Source organism: Pleurodeles waltl, chromosome 3_1 (genome assembly GCF_031143425.1).
Source record: "Pleurodeles waltl isolate 20211129_DDA chromosome 3_1, aPleWal1.hap1.20221129, whole genome shotgun sequence".
Taxonomy (NCBI): Eukaryota; Metazoa; Chordata; class Amphibia; order Caudata; family Salamandridae; genus Pleurodeles; species Pleurodeles waltl.
Window position 1 is genome coordinate 1,133,637,350 of NC_090440.1, and position 23,617 is coordinate 1,133,660,966.

A 23,617-nucleotide genomic window follows, 5' to 3' on the forward strand; every position below is an offset into this window, starting at 1 on the left:
AATGACTACACATAGGAAAAGGCCTATTTATAAATACATAAAAAAGTAGTTCCATATGGACAATTTAATGACGAAGTTGACAATTAATGTTTAGCATTATCACTCCCTCATTTGATATGCGGTGGGACATGAATCAACACTCAACCTGTGCTAAATTGTCAATACATAGGCCCTCATTATGACATTGACGGTAAAGCCCACTTACCGCAATGCCGACTGCCGCCAACATACCGCTAATTTAGAGTGTTGCTGGTGTTGCAGGGTGCTCCTTACTAGAGCTGTTCTCCCCCTAAAATTGGTTACTTCCCAGAGTTCTCCTTAGTTTTTTTGCATAATTCATGCGACACTCACACCCTGAAAGGGCCTTGTTTTGATTTATATATATATATGTGTGTATATATATATATGTTTATGACTTTTTAAATCAGATTCTCAGGATTAAGAAATATAAGATCCTTAGATAACATAAGCAATTAACTCATACACTACATTATTTGATCACTATGATTACAACATCTATATATGTGTCACAGTTAGCTGAAAACAATCTCTGGCATTGTTGAATTATATTAGTAAAAAATATATAAAGGATTTGTGGCTAAATAGATAAAAATATTCATCAAATACCCTAGCTGGCGACTACAAATAAAATATGTCAATTTGTTGTTGAGCTTTGGAACTTTGAGAATAACCCTTTCACATTCAGCATGTAATATTCTAACACAGAATATTACATTCAAAACGAGGGAATAACTATAGCTAGGTTTAACGCGATCTGCGCCCTGCGAGAATGGAGAAATAGACTCAGCTCCCCCCGGGCTTTAAACTCGGTCGGACCAGAGACTGCACCTTTAGATGAAGACGCTACGGGGCATATTTATACTCCGTTTGCGCCGGAATTGCGTCGTTTTTTTTTACGCAATTCCGACGCAAAAGTAACGCCATATTTATACTGTGGCGTTAGACGCGTCTAGCACCAAAGTCCATGGAGTTTGCGTCCTTTTTTAGCGTGGACACCTACTTTGCGTTAATTATATGCAAGGTAGGCGTTCCCGTCTAAAAAAGTGACTCCGCAGCATGTGCGCCGTATTTACACTCCCGGGCAAAATTCACGCCCGGGAGTGGGCGGGTCAAAAAAAAATGACGTACGGCCGCTTTTGCGCCGTTTTTTAGTGCCTGGAAAAGGCAGGCGTTAAGGGACCTGTGGGCTCGGAAGGAGCACAGAGGTGCCCTCCCATGCCCCCAGGGACACCCCCTGTCACCCTTGCCCACCCCAGGAGGACACCCAAGGCTGGAGGGACCCATCCCAGGGACAATAAGGTAAGTTCTGGTAAGTATTTTTTGTTTAATTTTTTTTGTGGCATGGGGCGCCTGATTCGTGCCCCCCCTACATGCCACTATGCCCAATGACCATGCCCAGGGGACAGAAGTCCCCTGGGCATGGCCATTGGGCAAGGGGGCATGACTCCTGTCTTTGCTAAGACAGGAGTCATTTCTATGGGGGTTGGGAGTGGAAAAAAATGGCGCAAATCGGGTTGAGGCAAAAATTTTGCCTCAGCCTGACTTGCCCCATTTTTTCACGCCCAAGCTCCATATCCCCCTACGCCGGCGCTGCCTGGTGTACGTTGTTTTTTTCAACGCACACCAGGCAGCGCCGGCGGCTAACGCCGGCTAACGTCATTGCTTAAATACGGCGCCCGCATGGCGCTTCAGAATGGCGTTAGCCGGCGCTAATTTTTTTGACGCAAAACTGCGTTAGCGCAGTTTTGCGTCAAAAAGTATAAATATGGGCCTACGTGTATAAGGACTTAATTACTATTACGTTTGCTTCTCACGTGAACAGAGAAACAGCCCTCTTGTTCTAACTCTCGGGCGGACCAGAGAGGGCACTGCTTGCCGTAGACATTACGTATGATCGCAATCTACTTAAAAGGCCGGCTTTGGCACACAGAGATTTGCAATTCAGCGTCTTCCAACGCGTCCTACGATTACCGATGAAGTAAGTCAGAAAGGGATTTTATGACTTGCTTCGAACATGTCCTAATTCATTACCTTACGAATGGATTTGATGAACCTTGCCCTGTATGTTCTTTCAGGGTTGAGGATGACAGGTCCGTGGCGTTCTGTATCACTAGGTATGCTGTAATTTAAAGGCAGACAGATTGCTGGGTTGACGGGCAGTCTCTGGCCTATGGTGGAGATGTTAAAGTTAAAGCGCTTCATTTCGCTTACAAGGCTGCATTTTTAAGACAAGTTGATTGATGGCACGTACCGCCGTAAGTAGTGTCTAAGATGAAATTTGATGAGACTATTTAAAAAAAAGAGCATTTACCAGTAATGTTCCAGGAATATATAAACTAGGTGATAGTCTATTTTGTTACTCTGATCGATTATTATTTCACTGTAGATAGCTTGACAAAATTAGGCAATGAGACATTGATAAAGTCTTTTCACAAATTTTTTCTATTAGGAAAATGATCAATAATATTGGCAACTGCTACCATGACATAGTTGTAAGGATTAATGTAGATAATATTGGAACAAATAGGTGCTACCAATATAGAGAAATTTCCAGTCCTGAAGATGACCCGTTGTTGATTTATATCTGTAAACAGGGTCGAAAGGTCGACAAAAAAATTCAATGTGGATTGATGTAAAAATAATATAGTGACTTCAAGACTCCTGGATTGAAGGAGTCATTTGGAAGTTCACTGCTTGTTTCTTAACCACATTTTTGTATATATCGTATATAACACTTGCACTTTATGCACCACAATATTCACCTTCACTGTGTTTTTTCTTTAGGAGCACCTAGCAAAGAAATAAAATATGAACTTACTTAAGGATACCGTATTGAGTAAAAGGGGATCTTTTGCTTGATATATTAATTTTGCTGTGGAAGTCAAGGCATATACTTCCCTCTTCTTGACCACTAATCACCATGGCGGACATTCAGTGGCCGTAAACCATTGGCGGTACATACCGTTGCGCTCAAAATGCACACACTCAAACAAAACAACACTGCATTGGACAATTCAAACTACACACACCTGACACACACACACCACACACACAGACCCACACCACTATAAAACACACACCCACATTACCCACAACCCCTTAAGACTACAAACAATTGGCACGAGACTGACACCACGACCACAGACAAGACCACAGCCACACACCACCATCACCTGTACACCACCCACGCATCCCACATCACACACCCCAATACATCACAATACACACCCTCTCCGATACCACTCACACTACACTCATGGAGGAGCTAAGGGTCATGGAGGAAATCATCCGGGTATAGCCACAGCTATTTGGATCACAGGTGCAGCAGATATCCATTGCTAGGAAGATGGAGCTATGGCGGAGGATCGTGGACAGGGTCAACGCCGTGGGACAGCACCCCAGGACAAGGGATGACATCAGCAAGAGGTGGAGCGACCTACCGGGGAAGGTGCGCTCCATTGCAGCAAGACACCAACTCGCTGTACAGAGGAGTGACGGTGGATCCCCACCTCCTCCCCCACAAGTAACAACATGGGAGGAGCAAGGATTGCAATCATGCATCCTGAGGGCCTGGCAGGAGTAGGGGGAGGACTGGACTCTGGTAAGTCAACGCTTTACTACTTTCAGCCCTCTACCTGCATGCCATCACATACCCCCACCCTTACCCTCACTTCCATCACTCCACCACCTCCCGCACACCCCACCATCACATATCACTCATCCCAATGCCAAGCCCTGCATGCACCACCAGTGCATGAACAGCACTCAGAGACCTGCATGGACACCTGTCACCTAAGCATGCACACTAGAGGGAAACAGCTAGCCCACCAAATAACAACTCACACAAGGCAAAGCTGCCAGGGCAATAACAACCATAGAGTGCAACCCACCCATGCACAAGATGTCACACGCAGAAACAATAACACTGCATTTACATCCCCACAGGTAACCCAGGCAATGTCACTGGCGAGGAGGTACCACCGACATCTTGAAGGCAATTAATACCACTCTGGTCTCCATTGCAGGGGTGCTGGCTGACATGGCCAACAGTATGAGGGAAGGCAGTGGCACATCACCGGGCCCCTACCACTAGCCAAACCAATGAACAGCCCTCCACCTCCACTGCGGCTAGTGGACAGGATGCTCTGCCACAGGAACAACAGGCCACCAGCACCCCTCCCCTGCAGAAGGAGAAACATTAGCTGTGATCCAGGCAGAAGCCAGAGACTATTGCCAAGACCCCCGCCAGGAAATTAGACTCTCCTGAATGTCACCCTTTTGTCCTACTCTGTCACCCTGTCCACCTTGAACTGCCATTGCTCCCCTTCCTATATCCCCTTGGACACTGCACCTGTTTTACAAATAGACTGGACTCTAACTTGGACTTTCCTCCATCATCACCCCATCCCATTGTACTACCCCTATTCTTCAGAACACTTCAATAAACACCCTTTACTAAAATATAAGTATGGTGTATGTCAAATGATTTAAAAATATATTTGTTTAACAAGGTTCAAACATTGCAATTCAAGTGTACAGTAATGTTTACATAGGAAAGACTTGTAGTTGGCTGCACAGAACACACCAGGAGCAATAGTGGGGCACCAACATCTGCAAAAAGAGATGCCAAAGGGTACAGTGAGTGGGCATAGAAGTAGGAATCCACAGCCTGCCAGTGACAATGTCAAACAACAAACTGTCTATGATATGCTAAACAACACTGTCTTACCTGTGTCTCATTGGAAGTATTGATGAATGACAGCACTTCTGTTGTCCTCATCCTCATCCTCTGCCTCCTCATCTTCACTGTCCACAGGGTCCATTGCTGCCACACGGCCGTCTGCAGCCTCCTCCTGCAGAAAAGGCACATGGCGGCACAAGGCAAGGGTTTGGAACATGCATCATGCCACGATGATCTGGCAGACCTTCTTGGGTGAGTAGCACAGGGATCCACCAGTTAGATGGAGGCACCAATACCTGGCCTTCAGGAGGCCGAAGGTCCTTTCTATAATCCTTCTTGTTCACCCATGTGCCTCATTGTAACGTTCCTCAGCCCTTGTCCTGGCATTCCTCACAGGGGTCAGTAGCCATGAGAGGTTGGGGTAACCTGAGTCACCTACAAATATCATGGGACAACTGTTAGCCACACACCATACCCATACACCAACATCTACTTGGTGGGAACCAGGGCTCACCTATTAGCCACACCCGGTGCCTCTGGAGTTTTGCCATCACATTTGGGATGCTGCAGTTCCTCAGGATAAAGGCATCATGCACAGACCCAGGATACTTAGCATTGTCGTGGGAGATGTACTGGTACACCATCTGGACACTCTTTCGCTTTCTGAACACCTGTTCATTTCGCGGGGGAGAACAAAGGCAATATGTGTTCCATCAGTTGCCCCAATGATGTTGGGGATATGTCCCATTGCATAGAAGTCAGCTTTCACCATGGCCAAATCCTCAACCTGGGGGAAAACTATGTAGCTGCACATGTGTTTAATCAGGGCAGCCAACACTCTGGTCAGCACTATTGGGAACATTGGCTGTGGCATTCCTGCTGCCAAGCCCACTGTCACTTGGAAAGAACCAGTTGCCAGGAAATGGAGCACAGATAGCACTTGCACAAGAGGGGGGATCCCGGTGGGGTGACAGATAGCAGATAAAAGGTCAGGCTCCAATTGGGCACACAGCTAAGTAATTGTGGCCCTGTCAAGTCTATAGGTGAGGATAATGTGCCTGTCCTCCATTGTTGCCAAGTCCACCAGGGGTCTGTACACGGGGTGATGTCTCCATCTCCTATTCTTCTGCAGTGGTTGCAATCTTTGGGGAAAAGGAGTGAGCAGCTGGCCATCATCTGTACATTCTAACCACTACAGTGCAATGCATATTGTGATTGTTACAATATTATGGTGGGATATGTCCATAATGTGATTTTGTGTACTGTGACGCAGTTAGGATCCATGGCCTGCCCCCCCCTGAAATGGCGTCCACCTGTCCTGTATGGAGGGACAGGTGGAAATAAGGTAATTCCGCTGACGCTGTGTGCCGTTGCGGGTTGCGGTCGCGATCCGCCGTGCAACTCCTCATTGGTTATCATTGGGCCCTATGGGGTACAGTGGCCAATGGTGATGTACGCTGGCGGTGACGGTATGCACACTGCTGACATGACCGCTATTTACTATCTGTTCACTCACTTGCTACCTGATCTTTAACAGAAGAGGACCTACACTGCATGTGCTGCTGTGGCCTGTGTCTGGAACTGAACATGGCTTGTGTGACTGGGGAAAGGGCCCCTGCCTTCACCTCGGCGGAGTTGGAGCGACTGGTGCATGGGGTCCTACCCCAGTACAGACTGCTGTATGGGCCTCCACACCAACAGGTGAGTACACTGTGAGTACGATTTATGGGGCATGAATGCATGGAGTGCAATGTGTGAAGGCCTTGTGTAAGTGGGGGGTGGATGGACCCTGGGAAGCGTGCAGCATGTATGCTGGGCCATGTCTGTGCTAATGGGGATGGGATGGGGCATGGTGGGCCAGAAGTGTGACAAGACTAATACCTTTCCCTGTGTGTATTTCCCTGCATGTAAGCGCCCATCAAAAGAATGGGAATATGGCATGCCATCGCCAAGGACCTGCGGACCCTGGGGGCAGGCGGAGCACCCATTGCCGGAAACAGTGGGAGGACCTGAGACGTTGGCCATGGAAGACGACGGAGGCCCAGCTTGGGATGGCCTCCAAACAAGGAAGGGGTGCCCATCGAACCCTGACCCCCCTGATGGCCCGCATACTGGCGGGGGCCTATCCGGAGCTGGATGGGCACTTGGGGGCATCACAGCAGCACCAAGGGGGTGAGTACAGTACCCTTCATTACAACTTATGCCTGGTGAGGTGGTATCGGGGTGGGGGGTGTAGGCCTTGTGGGTGCCATGTTGGGCAGGGTTCTTATGTGAAAGTCCTCCAACCAAGCTAGTAGGTATCCACTACTGGGCAGGGGTCTGTGGGTCTCAGGTATGCTGCAATTTGCGTTTGGTGTCCCTATCCATGGACTAGTGACTAGCATTGTGACTGGTAGTGCATTTACTAATGTGTAGGGCTGTTCCCTGTGTGTGAGTGTGTTGTGTATGCCAACTGTGGTGTTGGTGTTGCCAGTGACCAAGTGTATCCTTTGTCTCCCCCCCTTTTTGTTTAGTCACCCTGTCCTTCTGTGCATTACCATCATCTGGTGGAGAAGCAGAGGCACCTGTGACGGAGGGAGTTGCATTCCACAGGACCCAGGAGGCCGAATCCACCTACGGTGAGGGCACTAGTGGGACAGAAGATGAGGGGAGCACCACGGCGGAGACAGGAGGGGACAGTTCGGACATGGATACCTCCTCCGATGGAAGCTCCCTGGTGGCGGCGGACACCTCTGTGACCACCCCAGCTACCCCCTATACCAGCACTGCCCTCCCAGCAGCCCCTCAGTGAGTTTCCCGTGCCCACTCACCAAGGAGGGTGGGCATCTCCTTCACCCTAGGCACCCCAGGCCCTGCCCCAGTTAGCCCTGCTGCCCTGAGTGAGGAGGCTATTGACCCTATTCACACTTGGCGGCCCAACAGAGATCAATCCAGGCTTTGGCCTCCTCTCTGAAGGCAGCCATTGTCCCTCCTTCCACCTCCCCCTCCAACTTCCTCCACCCAATCCCATTGCCCTCAACCCCAACCTATCCCAAACACACAGGCAGACGAGCAGGCACCCAGGACACCACACAAGAGTGGCAACGCAAACACAAGCACCACACTTCATCCCACAGGCACTCACACAAACACCATCCAGATGCAGACATACCAACATCCGCTGCCTCCACTGTGTTTCCCTCCTCTTTGTCCTCCATCTCTCTCCAAGTAGCTTCTCCATTCACACCTGCATGCACTACATTCTCATCCACTGATACTATCACCAGCACACCTATCAGAGCAAGCACATCACTGGCAGTCACCACCCCCACATCCATGTACAAGCCCCCTTGTCCTCCCCACTGTTTCTGTGGCCCCTCCTCCCAAAGTACACAAACGCAAGCCCTCAGACACCCAACAGCCATCCAGCTCATTAAAGCATCCAGCCCATGCACCTGCACCCAAACACAGCAGACAGACACCTCCTACACCACTCCCTCTTCCTCCACTACCAAACCTTCTCCATCTTTCCTCCCCAATGTCCCTAAAAAGCTTTTCCTTTCCACCATTGACCTCTCCCCTATCCCTCCTCCCCCGTCCTTCATGTCAGGCCAGGGTGGGTAAAACCCAGGCAAGCACCTCAGCCACCCAGTCCACGGGCCCAGTAGTGTCCACAGCAAATCCAGGTGGGAAAGGATCCCGGGCACCAGACAGCCACACGGAAAGGGTGTCTGCCCCAAGTGCTGCCAGGAAGGGCAAGGAGCCACCCCAGCTGCTGCAAGGAAGGGCAAGGAGCCACCCCCAGCTGCTGCAAGGAAGGGAAAGGTGCCACCCCCAGCTGCTGAATGGAAGGGAAAGACGCCACCCCCAGCTGCTGCAAGGAAGGGAAAGGTGCCACCCCCAGCTGCTGAACGGAGGGGAAATATGCCACCCCCAGCTACTGAAAGGTATGGCAAGGAGCCTGCACCAGCAGGCAGAAAGGACAAGAAGCCTGGTGCTGGGACTCAGTCGGAGCCCACATCACCAACCATAGTGGTGCGGCCGTCTGAGGCTGCCTCCCCCACATCACCACCAGCAGCACCGCTACCAGCACCGCCACCAGCAGCAGCAGCCCCAGTAGGCAGCCATCCGAGGCTGCAGGGGATGGGCTGGTGCCTCCCCCCACCACTACCAGCAGACTGTGGCCTTTTACTCCCGAGGACCAGGCACAGGTCATGGTGCACCCTCCAAAGCCAGTGGTCAAGTCACCCACTTGAGAGACTATGGCCTTGAACTCCCCAGGACCAGGCACAGGGCATGTTGTCCCCTCCAGAGCCAGTGGGCAAGTCACCCACTTGAGAGACTGTGGTCTTGCACTCCCCAGGACCAAGCAGAGGGCATGTTGCCCCCTCCAGAGGCATTGTACCATCTTCCGGCTAAGGTGCCTCCCCTTCCCCGTCCCCCTGAGGTGTCTGGCTATTGGCGACCTGATGCCCCTGCAGTGTTGTCACTGTGTTGTTTCAGGAGTGAGGTGGGGCCTTGGACTTAGTGATGTGGCCCTGTGGCTCACAAACATTGAGGACTGGGCAGTGTCCCTGGAATTGTAAATATGTATATACTTTTTGATTTGGATGCATGACTTGCTGCTACTTTATCTTATTACACTCTTGTGACTCTAATGTAGTTGTCCTTGCATTATTTCTGAGGGGTATGAAGTGAATGTGTTATGTTGCTGCATCTGCTTATGTTTATGGTGTTGGGGGTGGGGGTGTTGCGTGTGTGTGTCACTCTCTTTTTCCTCCCCCTACCCTGTGTGCTATGCAGCAGTACTCACCGTGGTCGTCTTAGCTGTCGTTGGTGTTCATAGTGGAGCAGGACATAAAGCAACATGGGGAAGACATGCAACTTGGCTCCATGGCTGCGTGGTTGTTCCCTGAGTCTCAAGCGGTGAATCGTTTCCCTGCTGTGCAGTGTTTGTGCCAGGCTTTTGATGTCGTTGGTACTGCCCCAGAAAAAAGTGGCGGATTGGTATGTCATTTAACAGTGGGTGGAACACTGTCTTCCGCCTGGCTGTTGGCAGGTACCGCCATGGTGCCTGTTGATTCCACCCTGGCGGTCGGTGTGTTAAAGTGGCTGTCTGTATGAGCTGTTTCCGCTTTAGTCATAATTCTGCATGTATTACCACCGGCATGTTGGCGGTATTAACACCACTTTATCACCGACGGCCAGGGTTGTAATGAGGGCCATAGTCTTGGGCTGAAGTGACTTTATCTATTCAATAGGCAGAATCAGAAGTAATTTGCATAAGGAGGTTTTATCATAAGGGGTGTGCAAATGATCTGGGTCTTGAATGAAGAAGGATGGCCCCAAATTCAATCCTGCATTTTGTGAAGTTGGAGCGTCCTTCTAGCCTCTGGTGTCTCTGGTGACAATAATGTTGCCTGCAGTGCCAGAAACTACACCACCCAGTATTAGCTTATCCTTTTGCTGTTCTACACTTGGGAGGTGTATGTTAGATGAACAGGTGGGCCAAGTACTATATAGAGGGAGGAGAGTTGTGTGTGTGTGTTTGTCTGCATTTGTGTGTGTGTGTATGCATGTGTGCATGTGTTTTCATCGATTGTCCTGGAAGGCAGCCACAGAGGCCCCTCTGTTTGTGCAAAAGTGCCACCCTCTGACTACTGAGGTACATCCTGCAAATGGTCAAGCGGACCTCCAAGTAGGCACAAAAAAAATCAAAATGGAACTTTCACTTTAAAAATATATATCTGCAGAAATTATATTAAAAACACAGATGAGCTATACCTAATGTGATAAACCTTGCAAGGGGATCCACGGGGTGCAGCTGCCATGTGTGTCCTCTGGTGAAACTGAAATGAGGGGGTAGATCTACACGGTCAGGAATACTACAGAGCAATTATCTACATACAAATTGTAATCAATTGCCTGAAAAAGCCCGCTTGGCTTGTGGGTTTCTCCTTGTACTACCAGCTTGATAAGAGTATCTACAATAGCAGCAAGCCATTTAGCACTTTCTTTGTGACAATGACACCTGACAAACCACAAAAATATTAGCCTATGAAAAGCCTCTTTTTAAGCAGCCATCCTAAAAGGTAAGCTCTAGAGGACTATTAGTGACACTATTACCACATATAGACTGCTTTTTAGACATCAGTAAGAGAGCAAAATTCTTCTGAATGCCAGAGCACACCTAGACTCACTTTGAAGACTTGAATGCGCTGACTGACTCCCCTGTAGAAGGACAGGGTATCACTCCGATGTCGTCCGAGTTGAGATGCCAGATGCAGGCTCTGATCCTCTAGTTTATCATACAATGTCCGAACATTAAACTCCTCTAGGAGCCACAGTGAGGAAGTCCCCCCTGAAATAGAGCAAAAGAAAAGTTAGGATAGTGTTAAGCCATTGGTAGATCATGTTACTGGTTTCTTTGCTGGCTTGAACTTTGATAACGACATGGCAAATGTCTTCATCTCGTTATGCTTCTATAGAACCATCATCTTCTATTCTCTTTTCTTCCATTGATATTTACACGAATGTAACACCTGGTCTGAGCCAGGCAATTTTTTTTTTGTGGCAGCAGAATAACTCAAAGACTGCTAATCTCAGCAAGATGCTGAATTAACACCCTGTTGTCAATAGTATCATAGGTAACATAGTTATGTGAAAGTTACACTACTATCGTATTACCAACATCAGGAACAGGCTGAATCTCATCATTAACCATAAGTAACACAACATCAGTACTGCTCCCTGAGAGAAAATTAATTTAGGCACATCTGAGGTGATAAACAATTGCATTTGTGAGCGAGTTGTGGCTTGCTTAACTAAGGAAAGCTTAGCTGTTATTTCATAATCATAATCATAAAGTAATTTAATTATATTTTCTTTCAGAAAATATCAGAGGTGTTTCAAACAAATGTCTGTCTCAGAAGAAACTGTAACCTGCATCTCATGATTTTTCAGAGAATATCTTTTTAGTGATATACTACATATTAAGGGGCATATTTATACTCTGTTTGCGCCGGAATTGCGTCGTTTTTTTTTTACGCAATTCCGACGCAAAACTAACTCCATATTTATACTTTGGCGTTAGACGCGTCTAGCGCCAAAGTCCATGGAGTTTGCGTCATTTTTTAGCGTGGACACCTACTTTGCGTTAATGAGATGCAAGGTAGGGGTTCCCGTCTAAAAAATTGACTCCGCGGCATGTGCGCCGTATTTACACACCCGGGCCAAATTCATGCCCGGGAGTGGGCGGGTAAAAAAAAATGACGTACAGCCGCTTTTGCGCCGTTTTTTAGCGCCTGGACAAGGCAGGCGTTAAGGGACCTGTGGGCTCGGAAGGAGCCCAGAGGTGCCCTCCCATGCCCCCAGGGACCCCCCCTGTCACCCTTGCCCACCCCAGGAGGACACCCAAGGCTGGAGGGACCCATCCCAGGGACATTAAGGTAAGTTCAGGTAAGTACTTTTTTTTTTCTTTGTGGCATAGGGGGGCCTGATTTGTGCCCCCGTACATGCCACTATGCCCAATGACCATGCCCAGGGGACAGAAGTCCCCTGGGCATGGCCATTGGGCAAGGGGGCATGACTCCTGTCTTTGCTAAGACAGGAGTCATTTCTATGGGGGTTGGGAGTCGAAAATAATGGCGCAAATCGGGTTGAGGCGAAAAATTTGCCTCAGCCTGACTTGCCCCATTTTTTGACGCCCAAACTCCATATCCCCCTACGCCGGCGCTGCCCGGTGTACGTCGTTTTTTTTCACGCACACCAGGCAGCGCCGGCGGCTAACGCTAACATTGAATAAATATGGCGCCCGCATGGCGCTTCAGAATGGCGTTAGCTGGCGCTAATTTTTTTTACGCAAAACTCCGTTAGCGCAGTTTTGCGTCAAAAAGTATAAATATGGCCCTAAGTTCCATTTATATATACTTCACATTTCCATTCACTTGCACAACAATCACATGCTGCGCACAACCTGAAGCTAGGACGCACACACAAACAGCTTCAAGGATCCATGGACCATAGCCTGAAAAAAGCAAAACGTTTCCTTGTTCAATCATATTTATTTTGTTACATGTGGGATTTATTGCACAATTCTTGTAACATCCTTTTCCTTATTACGCATTTTATTGGTATTTAATGTGCACATTTTAGAGTAAGTGCTGGAGTAACTGAACAACATTAATGGGTGGTTTATGTAGACCTCTCTATAGGCAACAATTCCATCGTTTTAAAATGCTAACAGGCCTTATTTAAAATTATGTACAAAAACACATATTTATTTTCAGCGCACTTTGCAAGGTTTTAAATTGAATATTTTGTGTAGATTTCTTGAAAAGTCTTATGTTGGTATAAAAAGTTCTAAAAAATCATTTATTTTCTGAGTAGAACCATAAGAACGTGGGGCCAGATGTAGCAACAAACCAAATTGCGAGTTGCAATTTGCGAGTCCATCCGACTCGCAAATTGCAACTCGCAATTTGGTATGCAGTACGGTGTCTCAGACACCGACTGCGACTCGCTATGGGGTCGCAATGACCCACCTCATGAATATTCATGAGGTGGGTCGCAAATTGCGGCCCCATAGCGAGTATAGGCACTCGCAAACATGGAGGCCTGCTGTCGTCAGCAGACCTCCATGTTCGTGACTGCTTTTAAATAAAGCAGTTTTTTTTTTTTTTAAGTGTAGCCCATTTTCCTTACAGGAAAACGAGCTGCACTTAAAAAAAAAACGAAACCTTTAGCTTCGGTATTTTTTCAGGGCAGGGAGTGGTCCCTTGGACCACTCCCTGCCCTGAAAAAATATTTTTGGGTCCAGTCACAAACTGGAAGGGGTCCCATGGGGACCCCTTCCAATTTGCGAGTGGGTTACCATCCACTTGAAGTGGATGGTAACTGCGATGCCATTTGCGACCGCGTATGCGGTCGCAAATGGTATTGCATCCCACTGCGAGTCGCAAATAGGAAGGGAACACCCCTTCCTATTTGCGAGTCGGAAATGCATTTTGCGAGTCGGTTCCGACTCGCAAAATGCATTTCTGCATGGGAAACTGCGTTTTGCGACTCGCAAACAGCAAATTTTGCCGTTTGCGAGTCGCAAACAGTATCCTACATCTGGGCCTTAATTACAAAGTTAAATTTACACTTATAGATTTAATCACATGTATATCTACTTCTCCACCTAGATATAAATGCACACTGTTTTGGTATTCACTGTTTTTGATTGTAGGTTTACACCAACGTGTCTTCCTACATGACTGCCCCATAAAGTCAGGGGATAATAGTTACTTTTCATATATATAGGTAGAGCTCTCCACCACCAAGATAGAGATCTCTCTATTTAGAAAATACAGGGCAAATTATTAAAGTTTCTATTCTTTGATAAAATACACAAAATATTGTAGAATAATATAAATGTAAAATCATTTTTAAACTGTGCTATTAATATAGAACTAATAAAATATTTTGAGGGTCATGTCCAAGATGCCAACGGCATGGGAGCTTCCTTTAAAGGCACAGGAGCTTCTCCTACTTGCTCCTTGCTGAGTCTGAGAAAATTGCCCAATGCCCGGACTCTCGAAGTAGTCCTGATGGCCCCCAATGATGCCCGGGGAGTGAGGTTGGTGCACGGAGATTGGCATAACCACGGGCCACATCAGTGGGTGCTGAGAGGGAGGAAGAGGATTCAGTGAATGGTGGCAGTAGACAGGCCGAACCCAGAAATGTGGCTGAAGACAAGGCAGTATGATGAGGAGGGCTGACATTGCAGCCCTGAGTGACCGCAGAGAAAGGAGGCTGGATCTGAGGCCAGCGGGGAACAAAGCCCACAAATTAGGGACCGACTAACACTGGTGAGGCCTAGCTGGAGCCTGACCCGCTGAGGGATTGGGCCACGGTTTGCCCTGCACACACCCACCAGTGGCTACCCAGGGGTCCTGCGAGTGAAGTGGGGGGTTTCTGCAGCATACAACACCATCAGCAGCCCACGGCAGGGTTGCTGGCCTGGAACTGGCTGAATTCAGCAAGGTGTTGGGCCGAGTCCTGGGCCTGAGGAGGACCGGAGGGTTTTGACCCTGCATTTCTGCTTGACTGGCCCACCCATATTGACTTGATCCTAACACCCGAGGGGGCTATCCCTATCAGTGGATCGGGGTGATTCCCCTTTCTGGGCAATTACAGGGTGCCACCCATTGGCAAACAGATTCACAGACTTCAACGGGACATACACAAACAATAACAGCTGATTGGTCTGCTGCCCACTTTGCCATATTCTTGGACCACTCTTCAGGTAAGAGAGCTGTGAGGTGGGGTACTCATGAGGGCCAGAGGAGTCACTGAGTCTGGCTATGTTTCACCTGAAGACAGCACTATCAGTGGGAGCATTACAGTGAGCTGGACAGGACCCCCCGACACAACAGTTATCTAACAAAGAGATGGCCTCCTCCAAACACAAGAAGAATGCAAATTTGAAGGACATACTCACTAAAGTGGCAGCAAAAAAAAGCAGAGGAAGGTTGAAATATCAAGGGTGACAGGGACAGGAGTTGGGAACACTCACCTAATAGACTGCCACAAGTCGCAGGGAGGCGCCCCTTTATGGAGGAACTCTCTGGCAAATTGCCTAATGTCATAGCTCCTCTACAAGAGAACTTATCCATAGAACTATAGGAATTGAAACCTCAACTGGGGACTTAGAGCAACAAGTCTGTACGTAGGAAACCTTGGGGGACTCCCGGGAAGAGGATTGTGATGTTCAGACAAAAGATCCTCAAACTCTGTGATCAGAATATTGATCTCCAATATCATCTGGATGATCTGGAAAACAGGTCCTACAGATCCAATGTCCGTATACGAGGCATTCCCAGTAAGATAGAAACAGGTGCACTTGATGACTATGTGAAGACACTTTTCCATCACGTCCTTCCCAGACTTAACCAGGAGGACATACAGCTCAATCATATGCATAGGTTTGGCAGGCAATCAGACTCCAGGAGGACCCCGCTAGATGTTCTTCCATCATTTGAAGCAGAAAGAAATTATTATGGTAGTGGCCCGGGTAGTTGGAAAAGTCTCCTTTGAGGGGGCCATGATACACCTCTATCAAGACATATCTCTCAACACCCTTCAGAGTAGGTGACAGCTTCGCTCGGTGATGGTGTACCTCATGGAGAAAGGTGTGAGTACCACTGTGTATTCCCATTCAGGTTCTCAGTCATCATCTGGGGCATGACATACACTGGCTGAGGCGCACTTAGTCCTGGACCGACAAGTCTGAATGTCCCCATCCGATGGTCCCAACTGACGGAGGGGAGCATCAGAACAACAGAAAAGGAGACGATAACACAGAGTAGTGACAAAGCCATTCACCAAGAGAGACAGGCAGTCCTAAGTACACTACAGACCAAAAATGCAAATGGAGATCGAAGTGAAGTGATAGATACTATTTTCTATCATATGCTACATTGGAACCGTGATACACCAGGCAAGATATAATGGTAATGAACGGGGGCTTGAAGGGGTGTGGTATGCACATTGACAAGATGACTGCAGAGGTCTGTGGGTGGAAAGGGGGGCATCTGGGTGAGGGTCAGAATGAGCTTGGAGGTAAACACTTTGAGCTCTTTTAGTGGGTCATCTTGAGGGTCCGGAGGCTCCATGGAAGAAGGAGCGAATGAAGTTTATTACTGTTGTATTGCTGTTGTGGGGGCTGTTGGTCCACGACTATCAACATGAGGTACCATTTTCACACCCACACCTGCACATGCGAACATATTGTACCCTAGGTCAGTCAGGGAACACCAACATACATATCTAATCTTGCAGGGGTGAAAATCCTAAGCTTTAATGTGAGAGGCTTCAATGCTTTTGCCAAGAACATGGCCTTGCTCTCCTTTTTGTGTGAAATGGATTGTGACATATGTTTGTTTGAGAAAACACATCTTATCAAACGAGACTACCTAAGACTGTGATCTTGCTGGATCTCCAGGCAGTTTTTCTCCTCGAGGCCTACAAAGTCAGGGGGGTAGCAATCTTACTGGCTAACAAATTCAAGGGAAAACTTATAGACCTTCTGCTGGACATACTAGGAAGACTATTTGTGTCCTGATCAGGTCCAACACCCTTACACTGGGCACCTTATATGCTACAAACAGGAATCAGGAGACATTTCTTAAGTCTGCTGCCACACAAGTTCTGGCATCCGCGTATTGGGACCTACTGACTGGAAGGGTCCTTTACATAGTTATGGACACTGACCTAGTCAGATCCACACACATGGTGGGACAGACTGGAGCACTAACGAAGGGGAACCACAAATTGTTGAAGGATATGGGTCTGGCAGATATATGGTGGGACTTTTACCCCACACAACATGGCTACATCTTTTATTTCGCCTCCCAGCAGAGGTATACTAGGCTGGACTACATGTTGTGTGCTATGCACCAACATTGAAACATCAGCCCTTTCTGATCACTCAGTAATCACATCAGAGCAGCAAATGCCCCATACAAACACACTCACATGGTAATTAAGGCTTAGTAGTAACCTACTGAAACACAACAGGGTGACCAATAAGGTTAAACATAACCTAGCATTTTCCTCAGGAGCAATGAAACGTCAGACACCTCAAACAACTCAAAGCCCTGGATGTTGATAAAGTGGAATAGGCACTTTTTAGGCTTAAACAAAGATACTATACAGGGGGAAATAATGCAGGTTGATTGCTGGCTTGGAAACTCAGAGCCAAAAGACAGGACAGTACCAATTGAGCTGTTGACCACACAAACTGGGGAGATACTACTGATATAGCATACATGTTGCACAATTTTTATGTGGGTCTCTACATGGCTGACTCTCTGCTCCCCTCTGATGCCAACAAGTACCTGGGGGGAGAGGTTCCACAACCAGGCCTAACATCTGAGCAAGCACAATTGCTAAAAGAGGATAGCTCCTGGCCTAGATATTCGCTTGGCAGCTTTTTTTTGCCTCAATACTGATGCGTCTATTTAACAACTTCTTTCGTTCTGGCACCATGGCCCCCCTCTATCGTGTTTTGTTTATAGCCTCAATACTGATGCATCTGCTTAACAACTTCATTAGGTTACAGGTACTTCCTGAAAAAAACAAAGGTTGCAGCAACATTTTAGTTAGGAAATAGAATTTTTTTTAAAACCTTAAAAATGCACTGTAAAACAAAGTTAACAGGGACGTTATAGTTAGGCTGACATTTCATACATACAAAATCATAGAAATTCAGCAGTTACAGTTATCTGAGTTAACAACAACTTGCGCCCCCATGATTTACTGCTTATGACCTCACATATTACATCACTGATGACATGATCAGTGACATCACTGATGACATAATCCACAGAACAACTCACATATCCACTTAAACCCTCATACAACTTTCGTACATCCACACACACGCAATCAACTACTCAGATAGCATTTACAGCCTCATAAAACTACTGACACACTTACACAGACACTGACACAACTCACTCACTAATACTTTAGTGTTAGACCTGAAAGCCTTAGGGTAGTCACCCCTAACTTTTTGCCTGCCTCCCTCCACTTTTTGGACACTGTTTTTGCTGGCTTTTAGACTCTGCGCACTTTACCACTGCTAACCAGTGCTAAAGTGCATATGCTCTCTCCCTTAAAACATGGTAACCTTGAATCATACCTGATTGGACTATTAATTTACTTATAAGTCCCTAGTAATGTGCACTCTATGTGCATAGGGCCGGTAGATTAAATGCTACTAGTGGGCCTGCAGCACTAGTTGTGCCACCCACTTAAATAGCCCCTTTTTTCCTTGTCTTAGGCCTGCCATTGCAAGGCCTGTGTGTACAGTTCCACTGTCACCTCGACTTGGTATTTAAAAGTACTTGCCAAGCCTAAAACTCCCCTTTCTCCACATATAAGTCACCTCTAATGTGTGCCCTAGGTAACCCCTAGAGCAGGGTGCTGTGTGGGTGAAAGGCAGGACATGTACCTGTGTAGTTTACATGTCCTGGTAGTGTAAAACTCCTAAATTCGTTTTTGCACTACTGTGAGGCCTGCTCCCTTCATAGGTTAACATTGGGGCTGCCCTCATACAGTATTGAAGTGGTAGCTGCTGATCTGAAAGGAGTAGGACGGTCATATTTAGTATGGCCAGAATGGTAATATAAAATCCTGCTGACTGGTGAAGTTGGATTTAATATTACTATTCTAGAAATGCCACTTTTAGAAAGTGAGCATTTCTTTGCACTTAAATCTTTCTGTGGCTTACAATCCAAGTCTGGCTGGGCTTGGTTGACAGCTCCTTGTGCATTCACTCAGACACACCCCAAACACAGGGTACTCAGCCTCACTTGCATACATCTGCATTTTGAATGGGTCTTCCTGGGCTGGGAGGGGCGAGGGCCTGCTCTCACACAAAGGACTGCCACACCCCCTACTGGGACCCTGGCAGACAGGATTGAACTGAAAGGGGACCTGGTGCACTTCTTAGCCACTCTTTGAAGTCTCCCCCACTTCAAAGGCACATTTGGGTATAAAACAGGGCCTCTACCCTACCTCATCAGACACTTGCTGGAGAAGAAACCTGAACCAGAAACTACATCCTGCCAAGAAGAACTGCCTGGCTGCTCAAAGGACTCACCTGTCTGCTTTCTACAAAGGACTGCTGCCTTGCTGTTGGCCTGCTGCCTTGCTGAACTCTTGTCTGGCTGTGAAAGTGCTCTCCAAGGGCTTGGATAGAGCTTGCCTCCTGTTCCCTAAAGTCTCAGGACCAAAAAGACTTATCTTTTTCACTTGGACGCTCCGTGCGCCGAAAATTTTGACGCACAGCTTGTACCGCGGTGAGAAAAACGCCGCACACCGACGCTGATCGACGCGACGCTCTTGGGACGACCGGAAATCCGACGCACGGCTTCGCCAGGACAACGCCGCCCGACCTCTAGAGGAGAAATCGACGCAACGCCTGCCGTGAGATCGTAATTTCGACGCGCAGCCCAGCAGAACGACGCGCATCCGGAAAACAAGCAGGGAAAATCAACGCACAGACCCGGGACATCTGGTAATCCGGCGACCCACAGAAAGAGACTGTCCGCGCGCCGGAAAACGACTCACGACTTCCCCGCGTGGAAAATAATGACGCAAGTCCGTGTGTGCTGGGGAGAAATCGACGCACACACCCTTTTTCCACGCACCTCTTCCTTTGTGGCCCTCTGAGGAGATTTTTCCACTCCAAACCAGGTACTTGTGCTTGAAAGAGACTTTGTTTATATTATAAAGACTTAAGACACTTTATATCACTTTTCAGTGATATCTCTACAATTTTCCATTGCAACTTTATTCTTTTGACCTACAATTATCCTGATAAATATTCTATATTTTTCTAAACACTGTGTGGTGTATTTTTGTGGTGCTATATGGGGGTATTGTATGATTTATTGCACAAATACTTTACACATTGCCTTCTAAGTTAAGCCTGACTGCTCGTGCCAAGCTACCAGAGGGTGGGCACAGGATAATCTTGGATTGTGTGTGACTTACCCTGACTAGAGTGAGGGCTTTTGCTTGGACAGGGGGTAACCTGACTGCCAACCAAAAACCCCATTTCTAACATTGGTGATCAGCGGTGAGGATAGGACTTGTATTTGTGCAGTGACATACAGTAGCTAAGTATTTCACTACCTACCCACAGCTGAAGGTCAACTTGTTTTTTATCTCTTTTTGCAAATCCGTTTTTTTTCCTGACAATTTTCAAAAACTAAATCCTCACTCAACATGTCTCTGACTGGGTCTCAGACAGGGGACTTTGACCTAGTCCAGATGGATACATATACGGTCAAACAACTAAGAGGATTCTGCAGGGCAATGAGGGTACCCACCCAAGGGGCCTCCAGAAAGGAGGACTTTCAAGTGGCGCTGAGGGCCTGGGTAGAAGCCCATTTAGAGGATGATGAGGAAGAGGAGCCAGAAAATGGCCCCTCAGAGGAATTTTCACTATCTGTGGATGGTGTTACCACTGCAATTGTGCCCCCTTCCAGACCAGGGAGCAGTGTCTCTGTGCAAAGCCTGACCACAGAGGAAAGGAGAGAAGAAAGGGAGTTCCAATTGCAAATGGCAAAACTGAAAATTGAGGCTCAACAGGAGGAGAGAAGGGCAGAAAGAGAAGCCAAGCAAGCTGAGGCTGAAAGAGCAGCCAAACAAATTGAAGCTGAAAGAGAAGCCAAACAAGCTGAAGCTGAAAGAGCAACCAAACAGGTGGAGGCTGAGAGAGCTTTGGCTGAAAAGAAACTATTGTTGGCTCATGAACTGAGTCTCAAGGAGCTGGAGATCAAGGCGAGACAGTCTGAATCCAGCAATAATGGTGGCAGCATACTGACAGGACCTGCTGGAGAAAAGAAGGTTCGTATACCCAAAAATGTGGTGCCCAGTTTTGTGGTGGGAGATGACATAGATAAATGGTTAGCTGCTTATGAAGTTGCACTAAGGGCCCATGAGGTTCCTGAAGGGCAATGGGGGGTAGCTATGTGGGTTTATGTACCGCCATTGGGGAGGGATACACTCCTCACATTGGATCAACCTGATCAAAACACATACCCTTTTCAGAAAGCCACTTTACTTGCCAAGTTTGGGCTGACCCCTGAGGGATACCGTCAGAGGTTCAGGGACAGAACCAAACAAACCACACAAACATGGGTAGATTTCTTTGACTTCTCCAGTGAGGCACTGAATGGATGGGTGCGGGGCAACAAAGTAGCTGATTATAAAGGTTTATATGACTTGATTCTGAGAGAGCATATGCTTAATACTACTTATACAGAGTTGCGCCAGCACTTAGTGGATAGTAAGCTGACTGATCCCAGGAAGCTTGCTGAGGAGGCAGACCTCTGGGTTAGCACCAGAGTGTCCAAGAAGGTACCTGGGGGGGACTCCCACAAAGGTGGTCAGGGTTCCCAACAGAAGAAAGTGGGGGGAGATAAACTTGCAGATAAGGAACTCTCCAAAGGCCCCCAAAAGAATTCCCAGGGAGGGGGTGGCAACCCTTCCTTTTCCAGATTTGGGAAAAAGCCAGGGACATATGACAAGTCAGGGAAATCTAACCCCAAGTGCATGGAGTGTTACCAGTATGGTCACTATAAAGGCGATCCCCAGTGCCCCAAGAGGGCACCGTCCACTACCGGACAGGCACCTGGGTTGATTAGTGTAGCGCTCGGGGGGAGATGGACCCAGATAGCTTTGGGGAACAGGTAGAGATTTCCCTAGTGTCCCTGGGAGAAGGAGAAATGGTGCCCAAGGCTCACATGCCCAAAAATACTTCCAAGTACCGGCAGTGGGTCACCATTGATGGGCAGAAGGTGGAGGCTCTGCGTGACACAGGAGCCAGTATGACTACTATCAAGAGTCAGCTGGTGTCAACAGAGCAGATAGTCCCTAATACATTCCACCAGGTCATAGTCGCTGACAATCGCGAGAGTCACCTACCGGTGGCTCTATTTCCCTTTGAGTGGGGGGGTCTCTGGTACTCTGAAAGTAGCTGTGAGTCCTGCCATGCCTGTAGATTGTCTGTTAGGCAATGATCTTGAGCATACTGCTTGGAAAGAAGTGGAGCTCAAGTCTCACCTGGAGATGTTAGGGTTACCTGAGTGGGTCTCCATGACCACACGGTCCATGGCTGACCGAGAGGGAAGTCAAGGGCGCCTGGAACGATGGCCCAGAGAGCTGCCAAGAGGAGGGACAAGGGGCGCGGGAAACCGGCCCCAGAAGTTCCTGCAGTGGCTGACGGGGCTCCTGAGGAGGAGGCTCTCGAGCCAACTGGGGAAGACATTGCCACCCTAGGTGACTTACCTGAGCTTGCTGGCTGGCAAGTTGAGGGTGGACCCACCAGGGAGGAATTCTCCAAGGCGCAGAAAGAATGTCCCACTCTGGAAGGTCTGAGGAAACAAGCCTCAAACCAGGCAGCGGGTGACGCCTCTGGCGATCACCACCTATATTGGGAGAATGATCTCCTCTACAGTGAGCCTAAGGTTCCGGCGTTTGGGGCAGCACGTACGCTGGTGGTCCCCCAATGTTACCTAACCTTCCTACTGGGTCTGGCTCACGACATTCCCCTGGCAGGACATTTGGGGCAAGGCAAGACCTTTAACAGGCTTGTCACCCACTTTTATTGGCCCAAAATGAGGACACACTCAGATAAGTTCTGCAGATCTTGTCCTACCTGCAATGCCAGTGGTAAAGCAGGAAAAAGGGTTAAAACCCCCTGATTCCACTTCCTGTCGTTGGCATTCCCTTTGAGAGGGTGGGCATCGACATTGTTGGTCCCTTGGATCCCAAAACTGCCTTAGGTAACAGGTTCATCCTGGTTTTGGTGGACCATGCCACCCGTTACCCAGAGGCAATCCCTCTAAGGACCGTAACTGCACCGGTGGTGACCAGAACTCTGATGGGGATATTTACCCGTGTGGGATTCCCCAAGGAGATAGTGTCTGACAGAGGCACTAACTTCATGTCTGCATACATGAAGTCTCTGTGGGATGCGTGTGGTGTAACCTACAAGTTCACCACACCCTATCACCCCCAGTCTAATGGTCTTGTGGAGAGATTCAACAAGACTCTGAAAGGCATGATTGGTGGCCTCCCTGAGGCCATGAGGCGTAAGTGGGACGTCCTCTTACCATGCCTTCTCTTTGCTTACAGAGAGGTCCCCCAGAGGGGGGTAGGGTTCAGTCCCTTTGAGCTTCTCTATGGGTTCCCTGTCAGGGGACCCTTAAGCATTGTCAAGGAGGGATTGGAGAAATCTCCAAAGGCACCCCCTCAGGACGTGGTCAGCTACATGTTGGCCCTCCGCAACCAGATGACCCGCTTCTGGAAAGAGGCCCAAAGTAACCTTGAGGCCAGTCAAGAGGTAATGAAACACTGGTATGACCAGAAGGCCAC

At 48.1% G+C, this 23,617-nt stretch overlaps 1 protein-coding gene across 1 annotated transcript in view; it reads right to left on the minus strand.

The window, feature by feature from the left end:
- LOC138283558 (uncharacterized) overlaps positions 1–23,617 on the minus strand; it is a 149,563-nt gene that overhangs the window by 738 nt on the left and 125,208 nt on the right. Inside the window, exon 6 of the mRNA XM_069221499.1 lies at positions 10,882–11,042. Coding sequence (XP_069077600.1) covers positions 10,882–11,042 — 161 coding nt within the window. The remainder of the gene's footprint in view (positions 1–10,881; positions 11,043–23,617) is intronic.